The sequence below is a fragment of the Ascidiella aspersa genome, chromosome 3 (assembly GCF_963924565.1).
Source record: "Ascidiella aspersa chromosome 3, kaAscAspe10.2, whole genome shotgun sequence".
NCBI lineage: Eukaryota > Metazoa > Chordata > Ascidiacea > Phlebobranchia > Ascidiidae > Ascidiella > Ascidiella aspersa.
Genome location: NC_139449.1, coordinates 14,952,035 through 14,979,130, shown reverse-complemented (window position 1 = coordinate 14,979,130; position 27,096 = coordinate 14,952,035). Strand labels below are relative to the sequence as shown.

General features: G+C 34.6%; 1 protein-coding gene across 3 annotated transcripts; it reads left to right on the top strand.

Moving 5' to 3' along the window:
* The first annotated feature begins 388 nt into the window (after positions 1 to 388).
* LOC146160351 (serine/threonine-protein kinase 33-like) lies at positions 389 to 27,096 on the top strand. Of its 3 annotated transcripts, none has more exons than XM_083384362.1 (12): positions 389 to 452; positions 4,178 to 4,280; positions 4,918 to 5,020; positions 10,404 to 10,508; positions 10,622 to 10,760; positions 15,312 to 15,403; positions 16,803 to 16,887; positions 17,034 to 17,222; positions 21,212 to 21,402; positions 21,479 to 21,511; positions 22,689 to 22,886; positions 25,480 to 27,096. In XM_083384362.1, exons 2-12 carry the CDS (start codon positions 4,186 to 4,188, stop codon positions 25,885 to 25,887), a joined length of 1,638 nt encoding a protein of 545 aa, XP_083240488.1. In that variant the 5' UTR covers positions 389 to 452; positions 4,178 to 4,185; the 3' UTR covers positions 25,888 to 27,096. The 3 variants fall into 3 exon arrangements, with proteins under 3 accessions (XP_083240488.1, XP_083240487.1, XP_083240489.1); XM_083384361.1 differs by lacking the exon at positions 389 to 452 and adding an exon at positions 463 to 594; XM_083384363.1 differs by lacking the exon at positions 389 to 452 and adding an exon at positions 1,362 to 2,877.

Below are 27,096 nucleotides of genomic sequence, written 5' to 3'. Positions count from 1 at the left end.
AACAAGAAATTTCGCATAACTTAAAAGTTGCATGCCTGATGTTTCTTTACAATTTATTTGAACCTTCTACAAAGTTGCATCACTGAGAAAATGCAATAAACCAGCACGCCTTCACATTTTACGTTTTCAGTTACACTTCAATGAACACAAAAGTGACCTTCCAAAAAAGGCCATGTCTCCCGATATAGAAATAATCTGATTGAAATAAGTAGATCATTTTTCTTAGGAAGGAATGCTCTACCAAGTTCAATAAAAAATTCAAGAATCTGAATAACAATATATTCAAGGTTAAAATATTACAACTTTTCTGCGGTAATCATATTTAATTTTTTATATGCTTGAAATGCTGAAATTTGTGTTTCCTGGTAACATAAGTTTTCTGGGCATCACTCTAAATCTAGCTGTTTTGTGGTACGTCCAGGCAAAGATTTTCAAGATACTCTTTTGTCTAGGTAAACATAAATACTATATGGGAATGTTTTTCAATGTGATATCAATATGATTTAATTTATTCTTGTGTTAGGAAACATAGTTAAAATTTGCAAACATCCTGTATCTCTTTGTTTTGCAGTAGGCTCTCTACAGAGGCAAAAGGCAAGCTGTTTTACTAAGTACAATAATAGAGAAACATTGATTTTACATAATTGTTAGTATGCAAAGCCCTCAATATATCTAGTATTTTTACAAACCAACCTTTGCGCTGGTCTAGAATTCTATTTTTTTATAGTTAACTTTTTTACAGAAACGTGTTGTGAAAGTTGAAACTGCAAGGAACGCATAAATATGGGAGAATATAGGGTAATACTAATTTACGGAATGATGAATGGTCGGAATGGTCGGAACGCTCACTTATTTAAGTGTTACCACGTTAAAACAATTATTAAACCAACGCACAATATTTGGTTTAGGGTGGGGTTAGCGTTTGGGTGAAGGTGGGTCAAGTGTTATTATATTTAATAATAATACTGTGAGCGTTCCGACCGTTCCGACCATTCATCATTCCGTAAATTAGTGTTACCCAGAATATATGGCGCTGGTCTAGAATCCTATCACAATAAACATTATTTTGGTCAGGGTGCGAGTTAGCGTTTGGGTTTGGGAGGTTTAGCAATATTATTAAATATTAATACTTGAACCACCCTCACCCAAACACTAACCGACAGCCTAACAAAATAATGAGTGTTACTTTAGTAATTGTTTCAATGCTGTGGTAAGATTCTAGACAAGCGCCGAATATATATATGTATATAATAAGAATAATACCGGATTCACCCAAATCTAAATGCTAACTCGCACCCTAACCTAAATAGTGTTTGCAATATAAACCCTTAACCATATTTTTAGCAAAAAATAAATAAAATCTTAGAGTGCACATTTTGTATAAATAATTTGGTAAGCAATACATATTTTACTTGCCAAGTCCCAGTCAAGTGATTTGAAAAATAACTTTAGTATAAGTTGATGAATTTGCCAAAATTTTTATCAATCTTTTACAATAAATTGTTAAACAAGTAAAATTCGTAAACCAATCCAATCCTGAGCAAGTTTACATTCCCCAACAACAAAAACACAACATGTGGCATGCTAACTGTTTTTTTTTTTCATGAATTGAGGTGAAAAAACTAATTTAAACAAATTGATGCACACACTCAAGGTTATTTTATTTAAACTTTATTTGGTTTGTTTTTTATGTGTTAAGAGATGGATAAGAAACAATAATACCAAGTAACTTTAAATGATTAACGATGTGTTAGGATGTCCTTTATTTGTGTTAACGGTACTTTGTTTTTGTACGTGAATGTATTACCTTCAACGGTGTTTTAAATAGATTTTTGATTTTGGAAAGTAAAAACAACTTATAAAATAGCTGTAAGCATTTTAGATTCTGATCAATAGATCAACAGGGCGCTGGTCTAGAATCCTACCACCACGTTTTTTAGTCCTGAGCCTACATTACTTCAATTATTTTTTTGGTATTTTCCATGAATTGCTTACAATGCAGTAGGCAATAGTAAACTACAAAATGTTACACAATTTCAATGCAGTAGGCAATAGTAAACTACAAAATGTTACACAATTTTTTTGTGAGGATTGGCAAATATTAGCCATTTAAAATATCTCAACTTCTATTTCACTTAAATGTAAATTGTCAGTGTATTTTCTGTGTACAGGGTTTTTTTTTTAAGGTTTGGTTTGGGTGACCGCTAAGTAGTTTTAAGAGACCCCAAGTGTTTCATTTTAATACCAAAAAGTTGCAAGTCCAAAATTTGGGGGACCATTTCGGTCAACCAAAACACCTTAAAAAAACACTGTCTGTGTATATACATAATTAGGTGTGATTCAGTTAAGATTCAGTTCACAGCATTTATCCTTGTAACAAAAATCAAGAAGACCATAATATATCAAATCAAAAGTGTATAAAACATAAAACAATAATATAAACCAGGGGTTTAGAACATTTTTAGTTAAGGGAGCCATAAAAGCTTAAAAGAATAGGGATAGGATAGGATAGGATAAGATTTTATTTGGAACATCAAAAAAAACAAAAACAAAAAACGAGAATCGACGAAATCACAATGTTTTGAAATATTTGACGTTTCCAGGAGACAGCGAAAGACCGTAAGGTTCATCGAGTCAGCTAAGGGCCTTTTGGATATAAAGAGAAAGGGGATAACAGTCTCAAAAAACAACTAGGATTCGCCTAAAATTGTGTAAAAAAGGAAATATAAAGTTAGGAAAGCTGTTGCAGCCTTTTATTCAGGTCATGCTGACAAATGATAGCTTCGATTTATCTGCAAGCAAGATTCTTTCATCAAAAGAGCCATATTGCGTCATGAAAAGAGCCATATATGGCTCCCGACCCCTGAAATAAATTTGGTAGAATTTTTAAAAAGAAATATACTTTTTTAAATAACTTGTCAACACAACTTTGGATTTTGCTTGAAAGAAAACGTTTTTATAAAGACCAGTGTGAATTGAACAAAATAAGTTTTAAGACAAAGCAAGGCTAGTCAGCAGTGGTTATGCAGTTTTCAATTAAGTCAATGGCAGATGCTTTATAATGTAAATTCACTGTCCAAGTAAAGAAACATCATCTGTAGAATCATTGGTTTGTTAACCTTAAGTTTTATTGCTTACTGCTCATGACACTAGCCTTATTTTGTCTGTAAAATTTATTTTGTATATGTCAATTATGTATTATATATACTAGTGTTGTAATGTTATACATGCACTCAATTCACTGCTTTTAAAGTACTTGACTTAGACTATGGTCACTGAAGTGTTTTCATTAAATATTTTTCATTAAAATTGTGTTATGTGTTTTAATTTTTGCATGTAAAACAATTTGCATGTTACATGTCGCGTTTTTGTGGACACGTTTAATAAATTGAACAGTTTAACATTTTATGTTTATGTCAATGCCGTCACTTGAAGTTGACTTGATCTCATATTGACTTGGGACTTGACTTGAGCGTCTTGTGAGTTAGCCTTCAATAATTTTTCAAATGGTTTTTCTGAAATTTCAAAATGACTTTTGTACAACACTGTATTATACATCGATGAAGCCATCATTGTTTTTTCTTTACATTGGTCTTTATACAAACCCCTTAATTTCACAAATACATGTAAAACATATCTTGGATTTCCTCAAAAAACTGTCAAATATTTTAATATTCATTAATGCTTATTATTGTTTTTTTTTGCAAAAAAGTATAGATTCATGCAAAGCAACGTAAAATGGTTTCACTTGATGTATTTGTCATAAAATGAATTTTGTAAAGAGTCCTGACAGCAACAAGTCATAAAAATAAATACACGCTGTTTTTTTAATCTAATATTAATATACCAAAAATGTAGGATTTGTTTCTATCACCCTTCGCCTTATATTTGCCTTATATTGCTGCATGGCATTGTCGATCTACCGAAACGGAGCAATTTTTCTTAAACTGAAAAACAAGTCCGTTTTTAAAAGTAGGTTACAGTTTTACAAGACATTTAACATAAATTTCAGAATAGGGAATACAGAACCTTCAAAAGACAGTTACATAATATTTATTGCCTTTTACAATTTAAGAGGATTACATTTTATTATAAAGGAACCCATTTGGGTAGGCAATTGGGCCATCAAGGTATACAAAGAAGAGGTACTCTTTCAGTATATATTTCCTAACTGCAGGTTTTGTGATGGCTACATCAAGTCGCCCGCGTGCAACAAGCGCTGAACACAAGGTGCCCCATCGACGTGTCGAAGACGAAAATATTGTTGAACAATTATATAGGTTTGCATATATTTTTTTTACTTTTTATAATAGTTGGATGTTGAAAGTAGGATATTGGCTCCATATAATGGAATACAAATTGAATCGGATAACTGAAAGGTAAAAAAGTATTATTTTTTTCTTCTAAAGGCCTGTAGTCGTTGGTGATACATTTATAGTGCTTGCTTTAAATATAGTCATGTAATGTGGCGTCAGCGTTTTTTGCGATCAATTACCTTGCGACCTTCGCCTAATCATTAAGTATCAAATCTTGTTGTGCAAGCTGAAAATGTATAATGACAGGTGAAGAGTTCACAATTTTCTTAAATGCCTTAAGTTGCAAAAGGAACACTCCATTGTGATGGCAGTTGTTTAGAATGTTAACCATGTAAAAGATAGCAACTTTGTGGTAATTGCTGTCACTATAGGATATATTATGAATGATCCCCCCACCCCCTTAAAAAAAATACCCCCACCCCCTTTTGGAAGCTAAATGATTAAGTGAAAATATACTAGGATTCTATATTCTGGATACCTTATTTTAAATTCGAAACCTAATTTTTCAGAATCCTCTGGTGTTTTGTTTTAAAGATCCCCAATTGCAATACTTTGATATGGATAATTGTTATCATGGTGATCACACTATTATTTCTCTTAGATTTGGGACAAAGTTAGGTCAAGGTAGCTTCGGAATTGTTATAGAGGCTACCAATCAAGACAACGGAACAAGATGGGCCATCAAGAAAGTCAATAAGGAAAAAGTAAAGAAATTATTTTATTCCTTGTGGAACTTAATAGTTTTGGAATGGTAAACTTTAGTACTTTAGTTGTTAAGTGTTGGGAGGTTACAAGGTAAATGTTCTTGTACAGTTATAATGTAATGTTTCAATAACACTTGATTCATGGACCTACCTAGAATCTCTGCTATCGCATGCTAATTTGTATTATGCATAGGCACCATTTTGACGATGCTTCGTCGATTTCAGGAATATGCCATTTTTTAATGTAATTTCATTGTGGCAAAAAACAGTCAGGTAAATTGACATACACCAAACAAACAGTTGGCTTCCTTCCAATTGCGATGATTTGTAGTTATAATATGCTTCTTATCATGTATTTTTTCCAACTCTGAAAGAAATTTGCAATGAAATAGGAGTACACACACAGAAGAAAAAAGGACAGTACACAATTCACAACCCTAAGTCAAGGCTTCTTCGATTTTTTGTTGTGAAAAACTTTGAGATAGGCTCCGCTAATGTTCCTGGATGTTCCCATTCTACGCTAATATCTGGTGTTGGTGTAACAACATTTTCTTTAAAAGTCGTCTAACTTTGACTGTTGTACGCATCTTTGGGTCTCCATTTTTATAAAAGGATAGTTAACACAATTTTTCTCTCTTTACGCATATTCTATTATCACACGTTTAATTTGCAATACATTCTTTTTCCGGCAACCAGAGCTTGGATTTTAGATGACTTAGCGCAAAGTTGCAGTGCAGATGTTAAGAAATAATCTTGGCATAATAACACCTGGGAAAAATACCCTTGTTTTCTATTGCAGGTGGCAAGAAGTGCGCTCCATTTTGCGTAGTAGTTGCTTGGAACTTCAAAAACTTCACTTTTTGATTTAAAATTTTAACACAACATAACAGATTCCATGTTTATATTTAAAAATAGATATAACAATATTTTAGTTGACTGATATTATCGGTATTCCGCTCCTTTCAACATATCGGTATCAGAAAATTAAATATTATATAGTGTCTTCTTACAACTAACAATTTTTTTCAATTTTTTTAACCAAGCAAAATTACTGGCTATTCATTAAATAGGAGATAAATACTGTATCTGAGGCATACAAAAATCAGTTATTGGTATAATTTCAAAAATGATATCAGTCGATATCTAATTAAAATAATACCATTCAAAAATAAATGCATATGTAGAAATTAACTATGTAAAACAGATATGGCTTAAAATATCTTTCTTCAGTCGCTTGTTTCACACGACATCCGCCAAAAATATTACAATTTCTAAACAAATATTTTAATTTTCACCCCCACCCCCAAATAAAAAAACAACTCTAGGCTATCAAAATTCTTTAATTTAAAATCTTCTCTGTAGTCAAATGAATAATTTGTTTATTTTAGTTTCGTAAGTTAGACCCCTGAAAATAACTCTGACTACTATTGCCAAAGGTAAAACTTAATTATGAATACAATCTTACACATGACTTTGGGCTAATGGCTTTTGACACCTCAAAACGGGCTTAAAGACACTTCATAGCAAAACAAAATCGTTGGTTAAGTATTGAAGTTTTTGCTAAATAATGTATAAACCAACCCAAGATATACTGTAGCTTAGTAGTTTTGTGAAATACACTAAATTTGGCATTCCGTGCCAATTAAGTCAAGTATGTGAGTGTATAGTTTATTTTTACTATTTTACATTTTCATTGCGCATTCAATGCTCATGGTGATGTAGTGTTGTAATTACTTGACCTAAGTATTTTCAAGAGTAAATGGTGTTTCTATGAGATGTTTGAGCATTGGTAATCTTTAACAACTGCTTTAATATTTAGATGTATTTTGGACAGTTAAATTGTAATAACCCATTTGCTAATAGAAAGGCGGTATCTGTGTGTTGTTAGCAAAAGAATCATGGCTGAAAATCTTATGGGACGACAAAATTCTTTTGCACACACACAGCAAGCAGGGGCTGATCAAGGATTGTTTTGATCTAGGTTAAAAAAATCAATATCAAATTAGGTCATTATAGAATACCATCTTTTCCCTGTGGCCTTGACAACAAGCTATACAAGTACTATGCTTATGTTATCCTTTTCTAACAGCTTATCAAGACTTTATGGATGCAAAAGGGGTAGTTTGGCAAGGAAAACATTTTATGTGAATGTATTTTTTTGATGAATCCTGCTCACCTCAAAAAATCCTTAAATATACAAATAACACTGTTTTGAAGGCGCTAACCTTTTGGACAGCATTGAATTGAATTAACTTTATGCACCTTAAAAGCTCTTTAATATGGTATTTTGTCATGGCGCATTGCAAGGATGACATACACCTTAATGAGTACATCAAAAAAACAAGAACTACTCCATCATCAAAAGGAGGATCTTGACATTATTTAGGCAACACAGGAATTTAGAATATGCCTGTATGGTGCTGGCTTTATCCTCGAGGTCCAGACCTTTGGTATATTTATAAAACATAAAAAATTAATTCTAAAATATAGATTGAAGTGTATGTTTTGATTTGAGTCACCCAGCAGAAACCTAAGTTACTTCTCTGCCCGACTTGTCGCGAAAGAAGTGTCCGACCTCTGGAAGTTGGATGAGGTTGACTGTGGTAGCACGTCTGGCCCATTTCCAACGGACGAGGCGCCAGGTCCTGATTCAATTTTTGCCGAGATGATACATCATGCCGGAACTGCTATGAAAACATGGCTGCGTGATTTTCTGTCATCGTGTCTGCACCGCCTCAGAATACCGAAAATCTGGAGAAGGTCATTAGTGGTTGCGATCCTAAACCGAATAAACAACCAGAGGATCCCAAAAGCTACCGTCCAATTTCCTTGCTCTGTATTCCCTTTAAGATCCTCGAAAGGCTTATCTACGCGTATTGAACCAACTATTGACTCACTTTTTCCACGGGAGCAAGCAGGTTTTCGGCACGGGAGATCAACAGCAGATCAGGTCACCTTAATCACGCAGGACATCGAGGACAGTTTTGCAGCTAAGAAAAAGGCCAGGGCTGTATTTATTGTCCTCACAGCCGCCTACGATACCATCTGGCACCGCGGCCTTACATGCAAGCTTCTTCGTCTGCTTCCCGACAGGCATATGGTCCGCATGATTTTGGAGCTTATCTCGAACCGGAGTTTCACCCTGACAACAGGAAACGGCAAGCTGAGTAGACTGCGTCGCCTCAAGAACGGCGTACCACAAGGCTCAGTCCTGGCACCTCGGCTATATAATATATACACTTACAACTTGCTCAAAATGACCTCAAAAAAGTATGCTTATGCTGACGACTTAGCCATTTTGCATTCCTCTGGGGATTGGCGGTCGTTGAAGGCAACCCTCACACAAGATATGACAGCCTTCGCTGGCTACCTTAAAAAATGGAGACTGACTCTCAGCATAAGTAAAACTGCTACGGCAGCCTTCCATCCTAACAACAGGGAAGCAAGTCGTGAACTTGAAGTCCACCTAGGCAATGGCATTCTGCCTTTTTCCAACGAGCCGAGATATCTTGGAGTAACTTTGGACAGGACACTCACCTTTCGATGCCACTTGCAATCACTGCAAAAGAAATTGTCAACACGTATTGCGTTACTTTGTCTGCCGGGAACAGGCTGGGGTGCATGCGCTTCAACATTGCGAACAGCAACTCTGGCCTTGGTTTACTCAACCGCTGAGTACTGTACACCTGCATGGTGTCGCAGTGCTCACACTCACCTCATCGACACAACGCTAAACGAAGCCTTGCGTATTGTCACAGGTTGTCTGAGGCCAACCCCAACGACCTGTCTGCCAATCCTTGCAGGTATTCCACCGACTGATGTTCGCCGCAAAGGAGCAACTTTACACCTGGCCCGTCGGGCACTTGATCCTCACCATCTGCTTCACTCCGTGTTGGCCTTCCCTCCAAAGGGAGTACCCCGCCTTAAGTCTCGATGCCCATTCATGCAAGCCGCTTTGAAGCTAACAAAGACCCTTGACGAGCTTGGTACCACCGCGGCCCACTGGACGAACCACACATGGAACATGGAGTGGCATTCAGCCAACAACCGCCTTTAAAACTTCATCCCAGAGGAAATGTCCCTACCTAGAGCTTCATGGGTTAGGCTTAACCTGTTGAGAACAGGTGTTGGGCGTTTTAGCTCAACAATGTACAAATGGGGCCTGGCCCCGACAGGAGACTGCGAATGTGGTGCGGAAAAACAAACCGTAGATCACTTCATTGAGGATTGCAGAATTCTACGAGCACCGCATGGAGTGCATGGTCTGAAGAATTTGGACGACCAAACTATAAAATACAACTAAATGTGTGAATAATATCATTTAAATTCTAGGTAAAAGAAACATACTCAAATTTATCAATACACTTAGCTTTAAACAAAAAAGTGACCAGGTACTGCTACTCTACATCATATTGTAAACAATAAAGTTTATTTTATACAACTAAAATTTTCTTTAAAATCTTCTGTCTCAAACATTTAAATACGAGGAAAAATTAACGTCAAATGTTTCTTCGCCTTTTGCATTTTTTGTCGTTGTGCACTCAAACATCTTAAAGGTTGTTGTTGTGCACCAAGTGAAAAATAGGGAGAACACTTACTTTTGAAACAGTAAATAATACCATTTTTTTTTAAAATTAATAAAACCCAAAAATTAATTCTTTAGAACTAGGAAAGTTTGGTAGAGTGTTTTCTCCAGTGGGAATCTAGACATATACTGTAAAAAAACAATAATATCCTGTAATGTGTTTCGACAGAATGCCCACATATCTGTATTGGTTCTCGCTTAATAAACAGACCATATGTCTAAGCTCTACTAAAACACTTTTTATTCACTGGTTGGTACAAACTTAATCGCTTGCAATGACAATTTTAAAATTTCAATTCTCCAAACATGATTATGCTTGTCTTGTGTTCTTGTTAAAAGTAGTTTCGAATCGCCCACTTGTATGCTTTCATTGGCCTGATTTGTGTTATATATTTGCAACAATTCTTTTTAACAAATTACGTAATGCTATAGTGGCACTGCCAACCTTTGGTGTATACATTGCGCCAATAATTGCTCTAATAATTATGGTTGTTTAATAGTTGCCCCTTAGATCCTTGTAAACAGCCTAACTTTGAGTACTTTAGCAAATTCTGGTGACAAGCTTATTTCTTTTAACAATAGTGTTGGGCTATGTGCGCCATCAAAGTTATATTCATGTTTGTGCATGTACTTTATGTCAACAACTTATACAGTTTCAATGCCTGGTATATTATGTCATACACATGCATATCTGACTAAACCTTTTATTTCTTGAATGGCCTACATTATTCTTAGTATAGACAAAAAATTTATTTCTCTTTTGAAACACTACTTAAACTTTTAATTTGTTTGCTGTAGGCTGGCAGTTCAGCAATCACCTTATTGGAAAGGGAAGTTTCAATCCTAAAGAAAGTTAAACATGATCACATAATTTGTCTTAAAGAGGTTTTGGAGACAGTCAGAGTAAGTGTGGAATGTAACAACATTGTTAAGTTGTACGTTTAGAACTCCTGTTTATTATGAAGTAATTGTTGTGGTTGAAAGTTCTCAGGAATTAACAGATGTCACTTTTTTAGAAAATGTATTTGGTCATGGAGTTGTGCGAGCTTGGAGAGCTTCGTACTCTTCTTTTCGACAAAGGCCCATTTAATGAGGTATCTGCTCGCCATATCATCACTGACCTTACCGACGCCATTGTATATTTGCATAAAATGGGTAACAAATCGTTTTTTATTGTATGAATAATTACTATAATTACTTGCCCCCAAAAATATTTTTCTTTTAGATTTTTTTGTGTTAATAATTGTTTTTTTATTATTCTTCAGTCAATTTTTGTGCATCACTTTTGGCAAATAAGAAAACATAGTTAAATATAAACATGTTCAATTCTTTTAATGGGTGATTTGTAGGGATGTTCAAAGTAGAATATCGAATCCTTGGATTCGATTCCAGATGGGATTCAAATCCAATTCTGCCGTTTATTTCGGGTAATTGGAACCGATATAATGTAATGCTTTACCGCGGATTGTTGCGCCTAATTGCACAAACGTGTGTGGTAAGTTGGCCTGTCGCTGCGGCGTCGCTGCGGCGACCAATTACCGCGTCTCGCTATTACGTTCGTCTAACAATTAAGTGTCAATCAAGCGTTATTGGGCGAGCGATCAACGTGTAATGTCTGGTGTGGAGTTCGCAATTTCCCTAAATGCGTTAAGTTGCAAAAGTAACATTACGTTGTAAAACGTGCTGGCCGTCCACAAAATGCGCTTTAGGGTTACTTAAGGTCAACTTTAGGCCACTATTCAGCGAGGTTATGCAGTTATGCGCAGTGTAATTGTCAAGAATTCGTTAAGTCCATAGTAACTTTGTATTCTTTGCAGTACATTATTTGTCTGCATAACAAATCACGTTAGTAAAAAAATAAGCCCTAAGACCCAACAATGCTTGAAAAAACAGGACCGAATTGCTAAGATTTCTGTGTGCAGTGTTGCATTGTACTCACTATTGGCAAAAATATAAGTTTTGGTAACAACCTGGACTGTTGATATATTACAGTTTAGACAACTGCTTCAAATGACAGTTGTTAAGAATGTTAAACATATGGGAGATATTTTTATTATAATGTACACATGTTAGAAAATTGTTTGGGCGATTTATTGCTGTGATTGTGGGCCCTGTAGGGTAGATTAAGTTTAATCTCTTTCCCAAACAAAATAGAGGTTAAATAATTTAATAAAAATATACTAGGATTCGCTATTCTGGATTCGTTATTCTAGATTCGAAACCTATTATTCTAGAATACCTTGGGATTCTACTTTGAACATCCCTAGTGATTTGTTTAGGGAGAAAAGTGTCTATTTTTTAGTTTATTGTTGGCTGTCTTTGTAAATTTTTTGTCTTTGTAAAAAAGTAATTTTAGGAGCATACAAAATGATAGGTAATTTCTTTGAAAGAATAAATATTTAGGATATGTTATTAGGAATATTAAAGTGTTAGTTACTGTTTACATTTGGATCGCATTTCACAAAGAGGTTGTTAAATATTTTTCCAGGGGTACACCCCGTCCAATCATAGATATTTTTATTGTTGCCACAGGTAATTTTAGACTAAACTTGTTTTTAACAAAACGCTGCTTTACACAGGACGCATTTAAAATCCAGCATTGTGCACAATATGCTTGATTCGTTACTAGGGATGTTCAAAGTATAATGTTAAATCCCTAGATTTGAATTCAAATTGGATTTGTATCCAATTCTTCCGCTTATACTGCGTAATTTTAACCAGTTGCAAAAGTAACATTACATAGTAAAACATGTAAAGTACACTATGAGGTTACTCAATGTCAATTTTAGGCCAATATTTAGCGAGGTTATGCACAGCGTAATTGTCAAGTATTGCTAAAGAATAAGTATTGGTTATGTATTACTGGCAATAGCAACTTTGCCTTTTTTGAAGCATCATATTTGACTGCATAACATATCACGTTTGTAATGAAGTAGAACTGACACACCACAATGTTTTATAGAATGGGCTGAATTGCTGAAAAGTTGATTGTGTTGCATCCTACTCACTGCATAGCCAAAATATTAAGTTTTGACTATAACCTGGGATTTTTACCATTTTTCATGTTGTTTTATACCGTTGTGTATGTATTACAGTTACATAACTGCTTAAAATGGCAGTTGTTTAGAATGTTAAATTTAAAAGAATATTGTACTTAATCCCCCCCCCCCCCCCCCCCCCCCCCCAAAAAAATACACACTAGGATTCAACATTCTAGATTCGAAACCTAATATTCCAGAATTTCCTGAGGTTCTACTTTGAACATCCCTATTTGCTACAAAACTCCCCAGTTAAAGCCTTAACTCCACTGATTTTTTAACTTAAAAGATAAAACGCATGCCAAGTGCCCTATGCGATCTCATTTAACTTCTGCTGGGTGACCGAAATAGATTAAGCTATGCAAACCTGTAGTTCTCTTTCGTATCAGTTATTTATTCAAAGGTTTGTGTGCTAAATATTCCATTTTTTAGCCACAGGGGCGTATCTACAAATTTCAAAAGGGCTTTAAATGGCGAAAAGTTGCGGGATAGTGGAGAACAGAATTTATGGGAGACCCATCAGAAGTGGTAAAATGGCATCAAACAACTAAATCATTCAACTTATTTTTTATATGTCATAATTAGGGAGATTATTTTTTGACTTGTCAAAAAAAGTCAAAATTTTGTCAAAATTTACACGTTAAGTCAAAATTTGTCAAAATCGATTGTAAATGCACATAAACCGTTTACAAAAGTAAAAAAAGAACTGTAGTCAGATTTATGAAAATGTTCATCAGTTAATGTTTTATCATAAAAGAATAGTATGGAATTATTTTCAACAACATTTTAACTGTATTATATCTTAATTAGAATAATATACGTCAAACGCGAGCTGGTAGAAATAACTACCCAGATCTAGTTTATTGCATTAGGTTCAGCTCGAACTTCGTTTTTGCTTTATATAACCTAATTAAGTGTGTAATGTGTATCTCTGATTTGGACAAATGTATTGAACAGTTTTTTGATTTCTTTTACATTTTATATCTTGTGTTTCAACTGTTTACACAGCATATTTCAAAAATAACCAGCATCTTCTTTTTCTTTGGAATTTTTATAGCCTATTTGTTTTTTTTGAAATGGCAAAAGTATCAACTACACATTCCCAAGAGTATTGCATAAACCCGTAAAAAAAAACTGAATTGCGTTTCACTTGTAGTTAGAAATGCATCAAAAACGAGTGGTTGACAACAAAGTGGTTGACGACAAGACACTAATGCAGTACTTCAAAGAACAAAATGTTGTTTAAATCAATTTATTTCTCATAGGTCAAAATTTTGTCAAAAAAATATATTTTTAGGTCAAAATTTGTCAAAAAATTTAGGTCAAAATTTCTAATTTAAGGTCAAAAAATAATCGCCCTAGTCATGATTAAGAAAACTGTTTTGGGGGAGTATTGTAAGTTTCAAATTTATCGTGCTAGGCTTTCTAATTGTTTCCAACATTATTATTAAATTGCATTTGCGCTAAAACAACATTTTAACAAGACAGAGATTACAGACTATTAACAAATACCAGCAAGTAATATCCTTGTTCATGGAGCTTTTCTGACAATATATTTATTTTATTTTTTAGTTGTATACTTAAGGTTCTTTCACCACTCCTGATTATATTTTATTTATTATATTTTAACTTGCTAAGATAAAATACTTACATGTTTATAAAGCCAATGAATATACATATCTAGTAAAATCTATGCAAATAATCTCTTATCATGACGGCGAATCGGTGATTATTTTTTGACATATAAAATTAAAATTTTGAAAAATTTGTACCTATTAGTAATACATTGATTTAAACAACGCAATTTTGTATAAAGTACTTGATTAGTGTCTTGACGTCATCACAAATATTTTTGTAAATTACTAAATAAAAAGTTTGTTTGAAATACAAGGTAAAAAGAGTTGCAAAAATAACAAAGAGTTAGCATTTTAGTAAAAAAGGAAATGGGATAATTGCAAATCACCACAGAAATAAGACACAGCCAATTCTGTTCAATACATTTGCCAAATCAGGGGTACATGGCGATCTGAAGCAAATACAAAGTTATACCTCAACCTGATTTGATTATCCAAGGCTATGTAGTTATGTTGGCTTGCGTATACCGTACATTGCTCCAATGAAGATATAATACAGTATAATGTTGTTGGATGCAATGAAATTTTAAACTAAACGACAATTTAGAAAAGCTCATTACAGTTTGATTACATTGTAAACCTTTTTTGTGATTTTTTAAATGCGTTAACTTATTATTTTGATAAATTTTGAAGTGAAAATTTTTACTTTTTTGCCAAGTCCACAGTATTCCTACGATCATATATTAATATTTTTGTATTGATAGCATGAATAACATCTCTTTCACTTTTAAACTGGTGAAATGCGAAAAAAAATTATTTTTTTTTATGTTCTGGTGCCATTCATACTATTGTTTGCTTATCCTAAAAGAAATCCAAAATATGCCATTTTTCTTACTAACCATAGAATGCTTGTTCGCAAGTTTAATTTCTTGGTTGCATGTGTAAGCAAGTTAACTAGGTTATGTTTTTTTGATGACAATTAGAAAGAAAACCTAGGCATCTTTAGGTATTCCCTAAAACGGTTGATAAAGATTCTGTGTATAGCAGCTTTAATGCGACCTACACCAATGATCTCAGTTGATATTGCTTAACAGGGATTGTTCATCGTGACTTAAAGCTTGAAAATGTTCTTGTCGCTGGTGTCACACTTTCTGTTGAAGGAAATCACCCATTATACGATATTAAGGTATAAAAAACTCGTTGAATTTTAACTTGTATTATTTAGTATAAAAACTTTAACTTTCTGTAAATATTCTATGCATTTAAAATAATACCCTTAGTTTAAAAATAACTATAGGTATATTTAAACACAATTTATTTTTTTATACAATAACTTTAAATATCACTTGATGAATTTATTATATTTAATTCATGGCCACTAATAGACTGTGGTGACATACAGTGTATATCACGGTGAAAGTTTGTTGCTTGTACTAACAAATGAAGTTGCTTGTACTAACAAAAAGTAGTCCTGGTTGTTTATTGGCATCAACATTTGACGATCAATAGAATCAGCACAAGACTAATTAGTTTACCTCACATCATTACTATTGATAAGTTGGAAAAATTATATTTTTTAACACAACAAATATTAGTGGCCCTCTAACGTGAATATTAGATCTCTAGCGTGAATATATAACGTGAATATTAGATGGTATTTGGGGCATTTGAACTCGAAAGGGCATATGTTGAACTTGAGCAGTTATGAATTTTTTGATCGCTTATTAAAGCATGGCCCGATTGATATTGACTACAAGCGCTGGCTCAGTTTGAAGAGTGTGCCTTGTAGTTTATTTCGTGAAAAAATTAGCGAGAAAGTTTAAAAGTTAGGTGTTTATATGGCGGAATATTAATGTTCATAAAAATGATATTAATATTTTTTCGCTAAAAGTGTGAAGATGTAAACAATATAAGGATTGGAGAAATTTCAACTCTGTATCGTCACAACTTTTGGAGATATTGTCCAAAACCAATCCAGCGCGCCAACTTCGCCCAGGTGCATTAACATCGGGAGACAGTGGATGAGAGATTATCTCAATAACTGAACTGAATTCATAAATTCCTTGAACCTGTTACAGAATTCAGTGCTTAAATTTTCCAGAAATTCGTATAGGCTATACATTTTCACCTGTTGCTCCACCAACTTAATCGCATAATTGCCGAACTTCAACATTAGCTACCAAAGTTTCTATTAATACCACTACTTCGTTGTTATCGGCAACTGCACAAGTTAAAAAAATATGGGTCTCCAGCACACTCTACGAGGAAATAAGCAGAATAGTGCACCTGATTTGTCAGGAAGTTATTTAGTTAAGGACTATCTGTAAGCTACAAAAGTTAGTTTAGCAAAGTTCTTTGATACGATTTATATTTATTATTTTTTTTATTTAGGAATACAATACTGTAGTCGTTTGTGTAATACATATGTTTCTGTTTTACATAGCCAAGTGTATTTTAAAGAATTGGCCGCGGCTTTAGGCGTGAGCCCTTGTCATTGCGTAGGAGATATATATTACTTTACCTGCCTTTATGTGTAAAACGACGATGATTTTGCTGATCGCAATAAACATTACCTTGTTCTGCAGCTTACCGATTTTGGTCTGTCTGTTGTGAAAGGAATTGGCAGCGATTCTATGCTTCAGTCTTCTTGCGGAACCCCTGTTTATATGGGTAAGAATGGTATTAGTATTGTGTATAATTTGTAGATGTAGACTTATATAGCGGTTTCCTGTAATATCGGCCGAAATTTATATAAATAAAACATAAAATAAATACTTCAACACACAACGTCATTCATACAATTATTTTTCCTGCAGCGCCTGAAGTAATTCAAAACCATGATTACTCACAACAGTGCGACATGTGGAGCACTGGAGTTATACTTTTCGCCCTACTTTCTAAGGAATTCCCATTCATAGCCGATAAAGAAGAACGCCTCTATGAATTGGTAAAGCGAGGTGACGTAGACTTCGACAAGGCGTCGTGGATGGGAGTTTCCCAAGCGGGTGAGGGTTTTGTTTGGTCTTATTGATTGCTTATGTATTTAGTCTTACTTGAAATGGTTATTTCACAAGTGCCGTTCTGCCTCTTTATACATTTGATCCTTGTGCGAATGTGTTGTGGAATAAAAAGAACAAGTTCTCAATGCTACATTTAATGAATATACTGTTGCTGCCAGGCATTATATTAATTATAAAGAGGGTTATTTTTAAGCGCAGAGAAAAGATTCCCATATTGCTCGAAATAACGGAACCTCAAGTCTGATTTAACAGAAATTGCACAGAAAAAAACATACTTACACAGAAAAAGTAAACAACTAAATTGTATAAACAAAGTAAAGTTGGCGAAAATATAGGTTGGGGACCTTGCCCTGGTGACCCCATTACGGTTTATGATTTAATATTGCTTTCAAAACACTGAACATGAAAGTCTTACTTCGCAACGTTTAATTTGATTTTGCGGCCCGGCAGATAAAAGCGTTAACTATGTTAGAAAACTGCCATGAAACACTGTTTTCTCCATATGTTACTATTTCTTGCCATTTCAAAAATATTCTCTGCTTTGATGTTCAGAAAGTCCCTCAGTTGATTTATAAGCATTTTTCTTTGCCGTCCAGGTGCACGATTTCCACATATTTTGCCACACAAAATTATGTATTCTTGTTTTTGATATCTGGTTATGTGGCCGAAAAACTTGAGTTGCCGAAGTTTTATTGTGTCTCTGTTGATTGGTCTGAATTAATACCTCTTGATTGATTTTATGGGAAGTATATGATATACGCTGCATTTTTCTCAGGAACCACATCTCAGCGGCACTCAGGTTGTCAATCAGTTCCTTTGAGAAATTCCAACTTTCACACCCGTAGTGCAGAACAGGCCACACATAACTTTTAAGCACTCTCACACGGGTATTTACATTTAATTTTTTGTTTGTCAAAATTGACTTGAGATTTCTAAAGCAATTCTTCCTGCGCAATTCTGGCTTTAATTTCAGATTTGGACCGACCATCATCTGTAAGTATACAACCAAGATATCTAAATCTTCAGGTTTGTTTAATTGGTTTATCTGAAATTAGTATGTTTCATTTGTTCGCTCCTGCTACTTTGGCAATTACCATACATTCTGTTTTATCTTCATCAAAGCCATTCCCATTTTCACACTTTCTTTTTCAACCGTTGTTACCATCTTTTGAAGCTTCTTCTCGGATGTTGCAATAAGTATCGTATCATCAGCATATCGAATATTGTTGATGTTTACACCACCAACTTTGATCCCTTCTAAGTCAGCTATACTTCTTAAGAAAATTTCGATATATAAATTGAAAAGGTCTGGACATAACACACATCCCTGTCGGACACCCTTTTCTATAGTAATAAGTTCGGTTTCAGAGTCTCCCACGCGCACCACGGCATGTTGGGTGTAATTAAGGTTTTCAATGATTCTTAGATCCTTGATTCTTAGATCTCATCAATGTTGATGTTTTTTAGCATCTGTAGCATCTGCTCATGATTGACCCGATAAAAAGCTTTCCTGTAGTCAAGAAAGCAAACATAGAGTTTTTGTTGCATTTCGATTGCTCTTTCGCTGAGTATTCTCATCACGTATATCGCGTTTCGTGTCCCTTTGTCGGTCATAAATCCATATTTGTTTCATTAATTTATTTCTTCATTCGATTCATACATATTCTTAGGAGTAATTTAACAATAAGGCTTATTGTCCTATGATATTTGCACTCGATTCTCCTGCTTTTTTTGGCAGTGCGACGAAAATCGACTTCCGCATGTCTTCTGAAATTTGACGAGTGTTGTAAATGCTATTTATAAAAAGTAGAAGTAAGTCGATTCCAATGTCATCCAAAGCCTTCAAAACTTCTATTGGAATTTCATCAGGACCAACCGCCTTTCCGTTTTTCATGCTAGCCAGGGCTTTCTCAACCTCACATTTCATTACTTCTGGCCCAGTTAGTGGTTGATTAAACATAATTGGTGGGAGGTTTCTTGTTGGATCACTGTACAGTTCATGAGTGTATTCTCGCCAACGATGTTTAATTTCCTCTTTTTCAAACAAGATCTTACCAATTTTACTCTTCACACAACCCGATTTTATCCAGTTTTTCTTCTTTCGATTGAGCTGATTATTTTTTGGGTGGGCTTCTTTCGCGCTGATATTAAAAAGTTTATCTACCTCGTGACATTTTTTTTTAGAAATTCTTCATAAGCAGAGTTACACTTTAATTTAATACACCTATATAATTCCTTATACTTCGTAAGATTTCTTTTGGGTTTGCGCCTTTTTTGTCATCCAGCTTTGCAAGTTCTCTCTATGGACTTTCGGCAGATTGTTTTCCATTGATATTCTCAGTAACGTTTTGATTTCCTGGAATATGTCTTCTGGCCAACTCCGTTTTTTGTCTTGCAGGGTTTTCAGTGCATTACCCATTTCATGTTTCAGTACTTCCTTTAATTCTGCATTTTGACAGGCGGCAACATTGTATTGCAGTTTTCTTACCGGTTTTCGACAAATCTTCAGTTTGGTATAGATATTTGCGACAACAGGTACATGGTCGCTCGAGCAGTCAGCACCTGGATAAGTCTTTGCATTTAAAACGCTATTCCTGAAGCGCCTTGAAATTGTGATGTAATCTATTTGATTTCTGGTCTGGTCTCCTGGTGATTTCCATGTCCAGATGCGGCGTGGATGATTCTGAAACCATGTGTTGCTTACAGTGAGATCGTTGATACGGCACCAATCCACGAACATATCTCCACGATCATTGCGGTCGCCAAGTCCATGACCCCCAACAATGTCTCAGTCTCTTCCTCTTCCCACCTTTGCATTGAAATCTCCCATCACTTATTATTTCACCGTGTTTGCATTTCTTTTTAGCTAAATTCAGTTGTGTGTAGAACGTTCTAATCTCATCGTCAGGGGATTTTTCAGTAGGAGCATAAACCTGTATAATGTTGAGATTAGTGACCTTTCAGTTTGAGAAGAATGATTCTTTCAGACACAGCCAAGCATCCCATAAAACTTTCAGCAGTTTTATTTCCGAGTATGAAGCCAACGCCACGCTAATGCTAACTTCCTCCAGACCATATAATTTTAAATCCTTGTTTAGTAATTTCGTCTTGGTCTGTCCATCTCATTTCAGATATGCCAAGAATATATCAATTTTTAACCTCATTTTCCACTTTTCCTTTCTGATGCATAGTTCGTACATTCCATGTTGCAATCCTTTTTAACTTTGATTGGTTTCGACGAGTAGCTGAATGACGATCGGGTATGACCTGACGAACATCATGATCCCTACTGAGCGAGGTAACTGCTCCTGACTGGAGTTGGTTACCGTTAACGCTGTTATTGTTTAATTATTTTCTATCAGTGTTCATGTTGACTAGTCAAAAAAATAGCAAGGATGGTTTGCCATTGCCTTTCCTTGCCGACCCCTGCATTTAGCAAGCCTAACTGTTTTCCGACCGACACCACGAGGAGGTATGCAGTAGGACTTGGGAGTGTTTTCTACGAGAGCAAACAACCCCCCATTTTTGAAGGACTTTAGTTCTTAGATTCTGTTATTTTTTGCCTTCGTCAAAAATCGCAAAATGTTTTGAAACTAATATCTCATTTACAGTCCTGGCAAGAAGTTTATTCTCGCTGTTTTTTTTATATTTAAGTCGTATTAATAAGTTACTAACCTAAATAATTTGTTTTACTTCACTTAGAGTGGGCTTGTCAACTTTTAGATTTAATATTGAATTTTCCTTGGCGCGCCCTTCCAATTTACGACGTAGGCCACATATAGAGAGAAAATAGGTGAATGTGATATTCAGTTAAGAAGCGTCATGTAATTTGTCTAGTCGATTTATATTTTCAAAGAGTCTACCGATTAACGTTAATCTAACTTGTTTGTGTTGCAGTTTATATAAAAGTTTCTCAAATACACTTTACTGTTGAACTACATGTGTTAATGAATTGAATGTAATTTTTATTACAGCCAAAACTCTTATACGTCGTCTTTTGGACAAAGATCCTGCAAATAGAATTACTCCCATTGAGCTTGCTGTAAACTCATGGACGTTAGGAAACTCTGACGACAGCGCTAGCAATCCACCTAACGTTCTCGAGATGATGAAAAAGTACGCCAAAGAACAGCGACAGGGAATGGCTAGCGATGAGGAAGAAACGGTGGGTTGTTAGGCTACATATGTGTTAAACAAGGAATAATATTAATTAGTAATTAACTCTTTTTTTATAATTTTAGGATGAATTTGCCGAAAACGATGGTGTTGACGAGGTAAATTTAAAATTATTAAATACTAACCATAAACGCTGTTTTTATTGTTGGATACAACCACTTTTCTTTATACTATTATTAAGTTTTGTATATTTGATTATAAAATAAATGGTTATAAATGCAATATTAATAGTTGTCATTTCTATTAAACCAAATTCCTAATACCTTTTTTTTGGACTCATTTTGCTGGCCTAAACAGAGATTTAAAACTATATTAGATTAAGCGATTTTTGCGTGCATCTATCCCGTTAATTTTCATAAATGCTATTTTATTTGAAAAAGCGTATGGTTTTACTATATTGTGTTTTGCAGTTTCATTGACCTGTATGATCTGTTATGTTTTTTTAAATATTTTATGCTTTTTTTAAACTTTTAGAACAGTGCGTTCCCAAACTCGCGACCACAAGGGGGTCGCAAGAGGTTGTCTGGGCGGTCGCCGTGTGTTCATTGTTAAACGAAAAGTTGACAAGAAAAAAATAAACAATAGAAAGTAGCAGGAGTTACCGACAGTCTAACAGTTGTGTTAATGACATTTTGCTTCAGTGAATCAGTCGTGTTGAGGACATAACCATTATTGTAGTTTTGATGAATGTCTGAAGCATAGCTTCAGTCTTGTCTAATACAAATCATTTTATAACAGAAGACCATTTTCTCCACTTAAAACAATCCAGAAATAAACGAGAATCTAACTATTATAAAAAATACTGCTATAAAACATATTTTTGATCTATATTACGATTACTTTAGTTCTACACTTCTTTAAAATAAAAAGTGATATCTTTTAAAATAAAAAGTGATGGCCCAAATAAACGTTGAACAAAAAGCTTTTGGCTTAAATGCGGACATTCTTGTCAAGTTGTGCAACATTCTGTCTGAAAATATGAACATTTTGCTAAATGGCATAGTATTAAAATCTGGTTTATTTATGTGCAATAAACTAACACGTGGTGGTCGCGTAGGTTTTTGAAAATCGGAAAGGGGGTCGCGACAACAAAAAGGTTGGGAACCACTGATTTAGATAAATCACTGCCTTTAGTAAGAAAACCCGAATTTTAAATTGTTAAAATAAAAAATCGCCCCAAAAACTTTTGGTGGTGATCTAATTATATATTATGTGTCACTCACAAACGGCTAGTGTAACAGCATGCTTTGTCATGGTGTGTCTTTTTTATTTAAGGAAAGAAAACGTCCTGACTCATCTGGTGCGCAATCTTCTGGAAGCTCGGGGACTGAAAACATTACTAGACTAAAGAAGGCAAGTCGTCCTTCTCCTGCATCTGCACCCGGAACACAATCCGATCACTTGGCTGAAAGGCCACCAACTATAACTTTACACCATTCTTCCCTAAGTGCTGCACGAAGAAGTAGCCTTCCGGTAATAATACTTTTATAATATGTTAGATGTTAACGGAGTTAACGTGATCTGAATCATGTTTAGTTTTGACGTTTTTCTTTTTTTAAAATCGCAAGCAAATTAAAAAAGGTAAAACAATGCAAACTAGATGGGGTTGTATATATCAATGGATGTTTTTGTATGAGTAGGTTTGAGTGCCAATTGCCCGTTATAAATGTGGTTATTTAATAAGGTTTGTTGGTTTAGGCTATATATTGTATTTTCTATTTTTCATTGACTTGTTTAGCTGCAAGTAAATCAGCTGACAATTTTACGCCTTCACCTATGACTTTAGAGATGCGAGATGCTTTGTCCAGGGATACATTTCGGTAATGGTATATTGTCGTAAAGATTATGTCAAATTATTTTGGTATTTACTTTCAAAATAGTAATTTTAGATTTATTTTGTGACACCCCCCCCCCTAAAAAATAGCCTCACACCTCTGTCGCTAAATTAACAATCCCTAATTTTTTTGAATCAACCCCTACAAAAAATATTTATATTTTATTTGACTAGTTTGTTAGTTTAGGCTACATATAACGTGTTCCGCATTCCCTTGTCTTGATTCTCTAGGCAAAATCAATTGTGGGCCGAGAATTTACCGCCATCTTGTGAAATAGTAATTTGGAAAGGCATGTATTTTCTGTTATGGTGTTTTCGTAAAGACTTAAGTTTGTTTACTTCACTTCCCCTTCTGAGTACAATAAAACCACTTTACTGCAATCCCCGTGAACACCTCCAAAAACCCTCGTGGGGGACAGATCACAACAGCCTGGAAAACTAATTACGTACTACTAATATAACTTTTTATTTGATTATTATTTAACTACTTATTAAGGCAGATGATAAAAGTTGGGATTAGTTTTCGCAATGAAAGTTTATTTCCCATAAATAAAACACATTTATACAATTACGCACCATAGAATATTATTTATTACACCCATCCCTGAATGGGTGACTTTTTATCGACATTCGCTTTACGCAAACCGTAACATCAAACTAAATAATAATAGCCATTGTTGTTTTGCTGGCCGCCCAGTGTTATGCTCCGCGTAATGGTTTAACACCCATATTGTAAACAAAAAAACGTCACGTCGGTTTATGTATTGTTTAAGCTGGCTATTTACACTTAATGGCTTTTACTAAGTCGTGTTTTGATTTTAACATTGTTTTTATCTCTAAATGGCGAAAACTAAAAAGAGCAAAAAATTGTGAAAATTTTACGGCGTAAGTCCGCTTTCTTCCCAAAAAGAAATGTGCCACAAAAAATTTGAATTTTTTTTTTGCGCCACGGAAATTATAGAATAAAAATACTTCAGACAAAAACAAGTTGTGTTCAAAAAAGAAGTTGCTATTCGGGCCTCGAAATTTGGACAAAAACAACATGTGCCCCAAATAAGTTTTTTTTCACTAATTGTGTTTGTTGTTCGCTATCACCTATGATTTTACCGATGAAAAAGTAGTTTGACAAAGAGTATATTTTATGCGGTGTCTTTTCGTAGAGTCCATGCAAAAATCATTTTTATGGCTGTTTTACCAACAGTATTCCTGCAAAAACTTGTTAAAAGATAAAAGTATATGCTCCTTGGACCTTCAGACCCAGAAAAATTGTTTACACCCTTCGACATATTTTAAAATTGAATGTTTTCATGATTTTGATTGCATTTTTCACTTGCTCGCTTTAGGGCGCAGATGCTCCAAAATAAAAACAATTTTCGAAATTTAAGAAAAATAAAAAAACAGTAGTAATACATACATCTGTCTTTTCGTGTTTCGAGTGATGGAATTTTTTGTTTAAACGGCACCCCATTTATACAGTATATATTGTATATATATATATATAGCGGTAAGTAGTAGTTACATCTATCTTTCATCGAACAAATTTATTTCCACATTCGCTGTAAGCAAAAAGCGAAGTCAAAATATATAATAATGGCTAATTGTGTTTTCCTGGCCGCCTCGTGCAATGCTTCTCGTAATGGTTTAACACTCATATTGCAACAAGAAAATTTCGTGACTGTTGGTATATTGTAAGCTGGTTATTTAAACCAAAACACTTTCTCGAGGTCGTGTTTTGATTGATTGACTGCTTGGTTCAACGTCGACCCACAAACCACTCGCTATCCCGCTGTTTTGCAATACTGTTGCGATGTACGGGGAGAGAAACACAAATTCGACATCGGAGAAAATATTTAAATTCTCGGGATTTCCCACGATAACACTAATAAAGCTTAATGTTAAACCTTAATTATTGCTGTTTTTTATTTTATTTTTTGGAAATCTTTTCTAATTTATTAGCAAAAGAAATTACTTGATGAACTTTTACTGCTGTAATATAGCGTCATGTGCCATGACGCTCTGTACAAGGATCAATACACATCTACTCCTCACTTTAACATATGTTGCCATTGTAAAAAAACATTTACCAAGAGAATAAAAAGTTCGTAAAAATGTTGACCTTTTTGACCTTTGAAACAATGATACCTACAAGCTACAATTATGTAAGCCACAATTATTTTAATATAGTTTTAGCATATATTTAATCATGATTTGTAACATATTTTTTTTTTACAGTCTGGCCCCAGAAAAAACTTCGGTCCTCCCACAAAGATTCACGACAACAAAACTAATTATCTCGCTCATCGCCAATTGTCGCCAAAGACTTCATTAAATAAGTCGCGAACCAAATCCGCTCGCTCCCCCGTTCAACATAAACAAGAACACAGAAGCGCCACTAATGGCAAAGTTGTACAAGCAACTGACCAGGGCTTACAACATCAACATGGCATTAATTTTCAAAATCGGAGGTCGGACGCAACGTCGGGACGAATGCCAATAGCAAACCGGCCAAACACTACTGGTTTAGATACGCAAGGTAGAGCGACTAGCCCAGCGAACTTTAGGCCCGCTTCTCCATCTCTTTCACCTCGTGTTTCACACGGTGCATTACAATCTGCGACCAAAAATAGAAAAAAAAATTAAATTCCGTAAGTATACCAAAAAATTGACTCGTTTGACGGCGCAGGCTGTTGCGCATTTTTTGTTTGATCTCAATTTTTGCTGCCAGTGTTTTTGAAGTCAGCTACCTTTACTGTCTACTCGCATACTTTTATGTGTGTGTTGTTTATAAGTTTTAATCACATACGCACCTGGTACTGCAGGGCTGCGGAGTCGATTAAAAATAACCGTCAGACTCCAGCCAAAACAATTATCACGAGCCCGATTTCGGCGAGTCCGATTTATACTCTACAGCCTGTAGGTCACCCATTTACGTCACTAAATCACGGTGAAAATACAGCGATCCATTCTTTTGTGTGTCAAACCTACGTACCCAAAATAAATGTTTGGAAAATATTCCTCCATATGCTATTTTGAAGATTTGCAAACTATTGGCCTGATTAGCTTCGAAATTTGGGACTGAGCATGCGCACGTCGGACTCGGGTCGCCCTACTTGTCTAACTCCAGAAAAAACAAACCGACTTGGTCGAGTCCCGAGTCCCGAGTCCGACTCGGCCGCCCTGCTTAGTAGGCATCCCTCCAAAATACTATTAACGCTCCTTAATATAATTTTTTTGTTTAATTGGGAAAACTTGTAAATTTAATTGTCCGTATGATTTATACATTTCATTATATAAAATTTAAACCTGGTTGCAAATATTTCAATTACAAGTGATTGCACAATTGTGAACATCTGTACCCCACTCTTTCTGTCATTGCGTTGCCTTCTTCATTTTGGAATTCTTTGATTTAAATATCCGGGTCTAAAAAGTTACCAAATGTAAAATAAAGTTGTTAATTTCCGAGTTAATCACGTTTCTTTCATAATGATTTCACCAATCATTGATTTTGTTCCCCCCTTCATCTGGTTTTCGCATTACCTACTTTGTGTACATCTGTTGTTTTTATTACTCATTTTTAAACCACCCAGTTATTTTCTGACATTTCATTAAGATAGAGTAAATTGTATATCAAATAAGCTACCGTATTTCATCGATTACTCTATAAGATTTTACTTTTTTGAGTCTCCTATATTAACATCTCTTACGCCATTTTCTAGTGGTTACACCGATGTGATGTAATCTGTTGTTATTTGGTTTTTATTAGCAATGAGAAAGACTTTTAATATTGGTAACATTTTAGTGGTCATTTTTTAATTTGTATGTTAATTAAATGAACAATTTGTTTTTCAA

What these genes read in the sequence shown, in the direction of transcription:
- LOC146160351 (XM_083384362.1), top strand. Translation starts at nt 4,186, where the DNA reads ATGGCTACATCAAGTCGCCCGCGTGCAACAAGCGCTGAACACAAGGTG. An exon ending in CGGAACCCCTGTTTATATGG is followed by an intron (nt 16,888 to 17,033) that starts GTAAGAATGGTA and finishes TTTTTCCTGCAG; the next exon opens with CGCCTGAAGTAATTCAAAAC. An exon ending in CTAGCGATGAGGAAGAAACG is followed by an intron (nt 21,403 to 21,478) that starts GTGGGTTGTTAG and finishes TTATAATTTTAG; the next exon opens with GATGAATTTGCCGAAAACGA.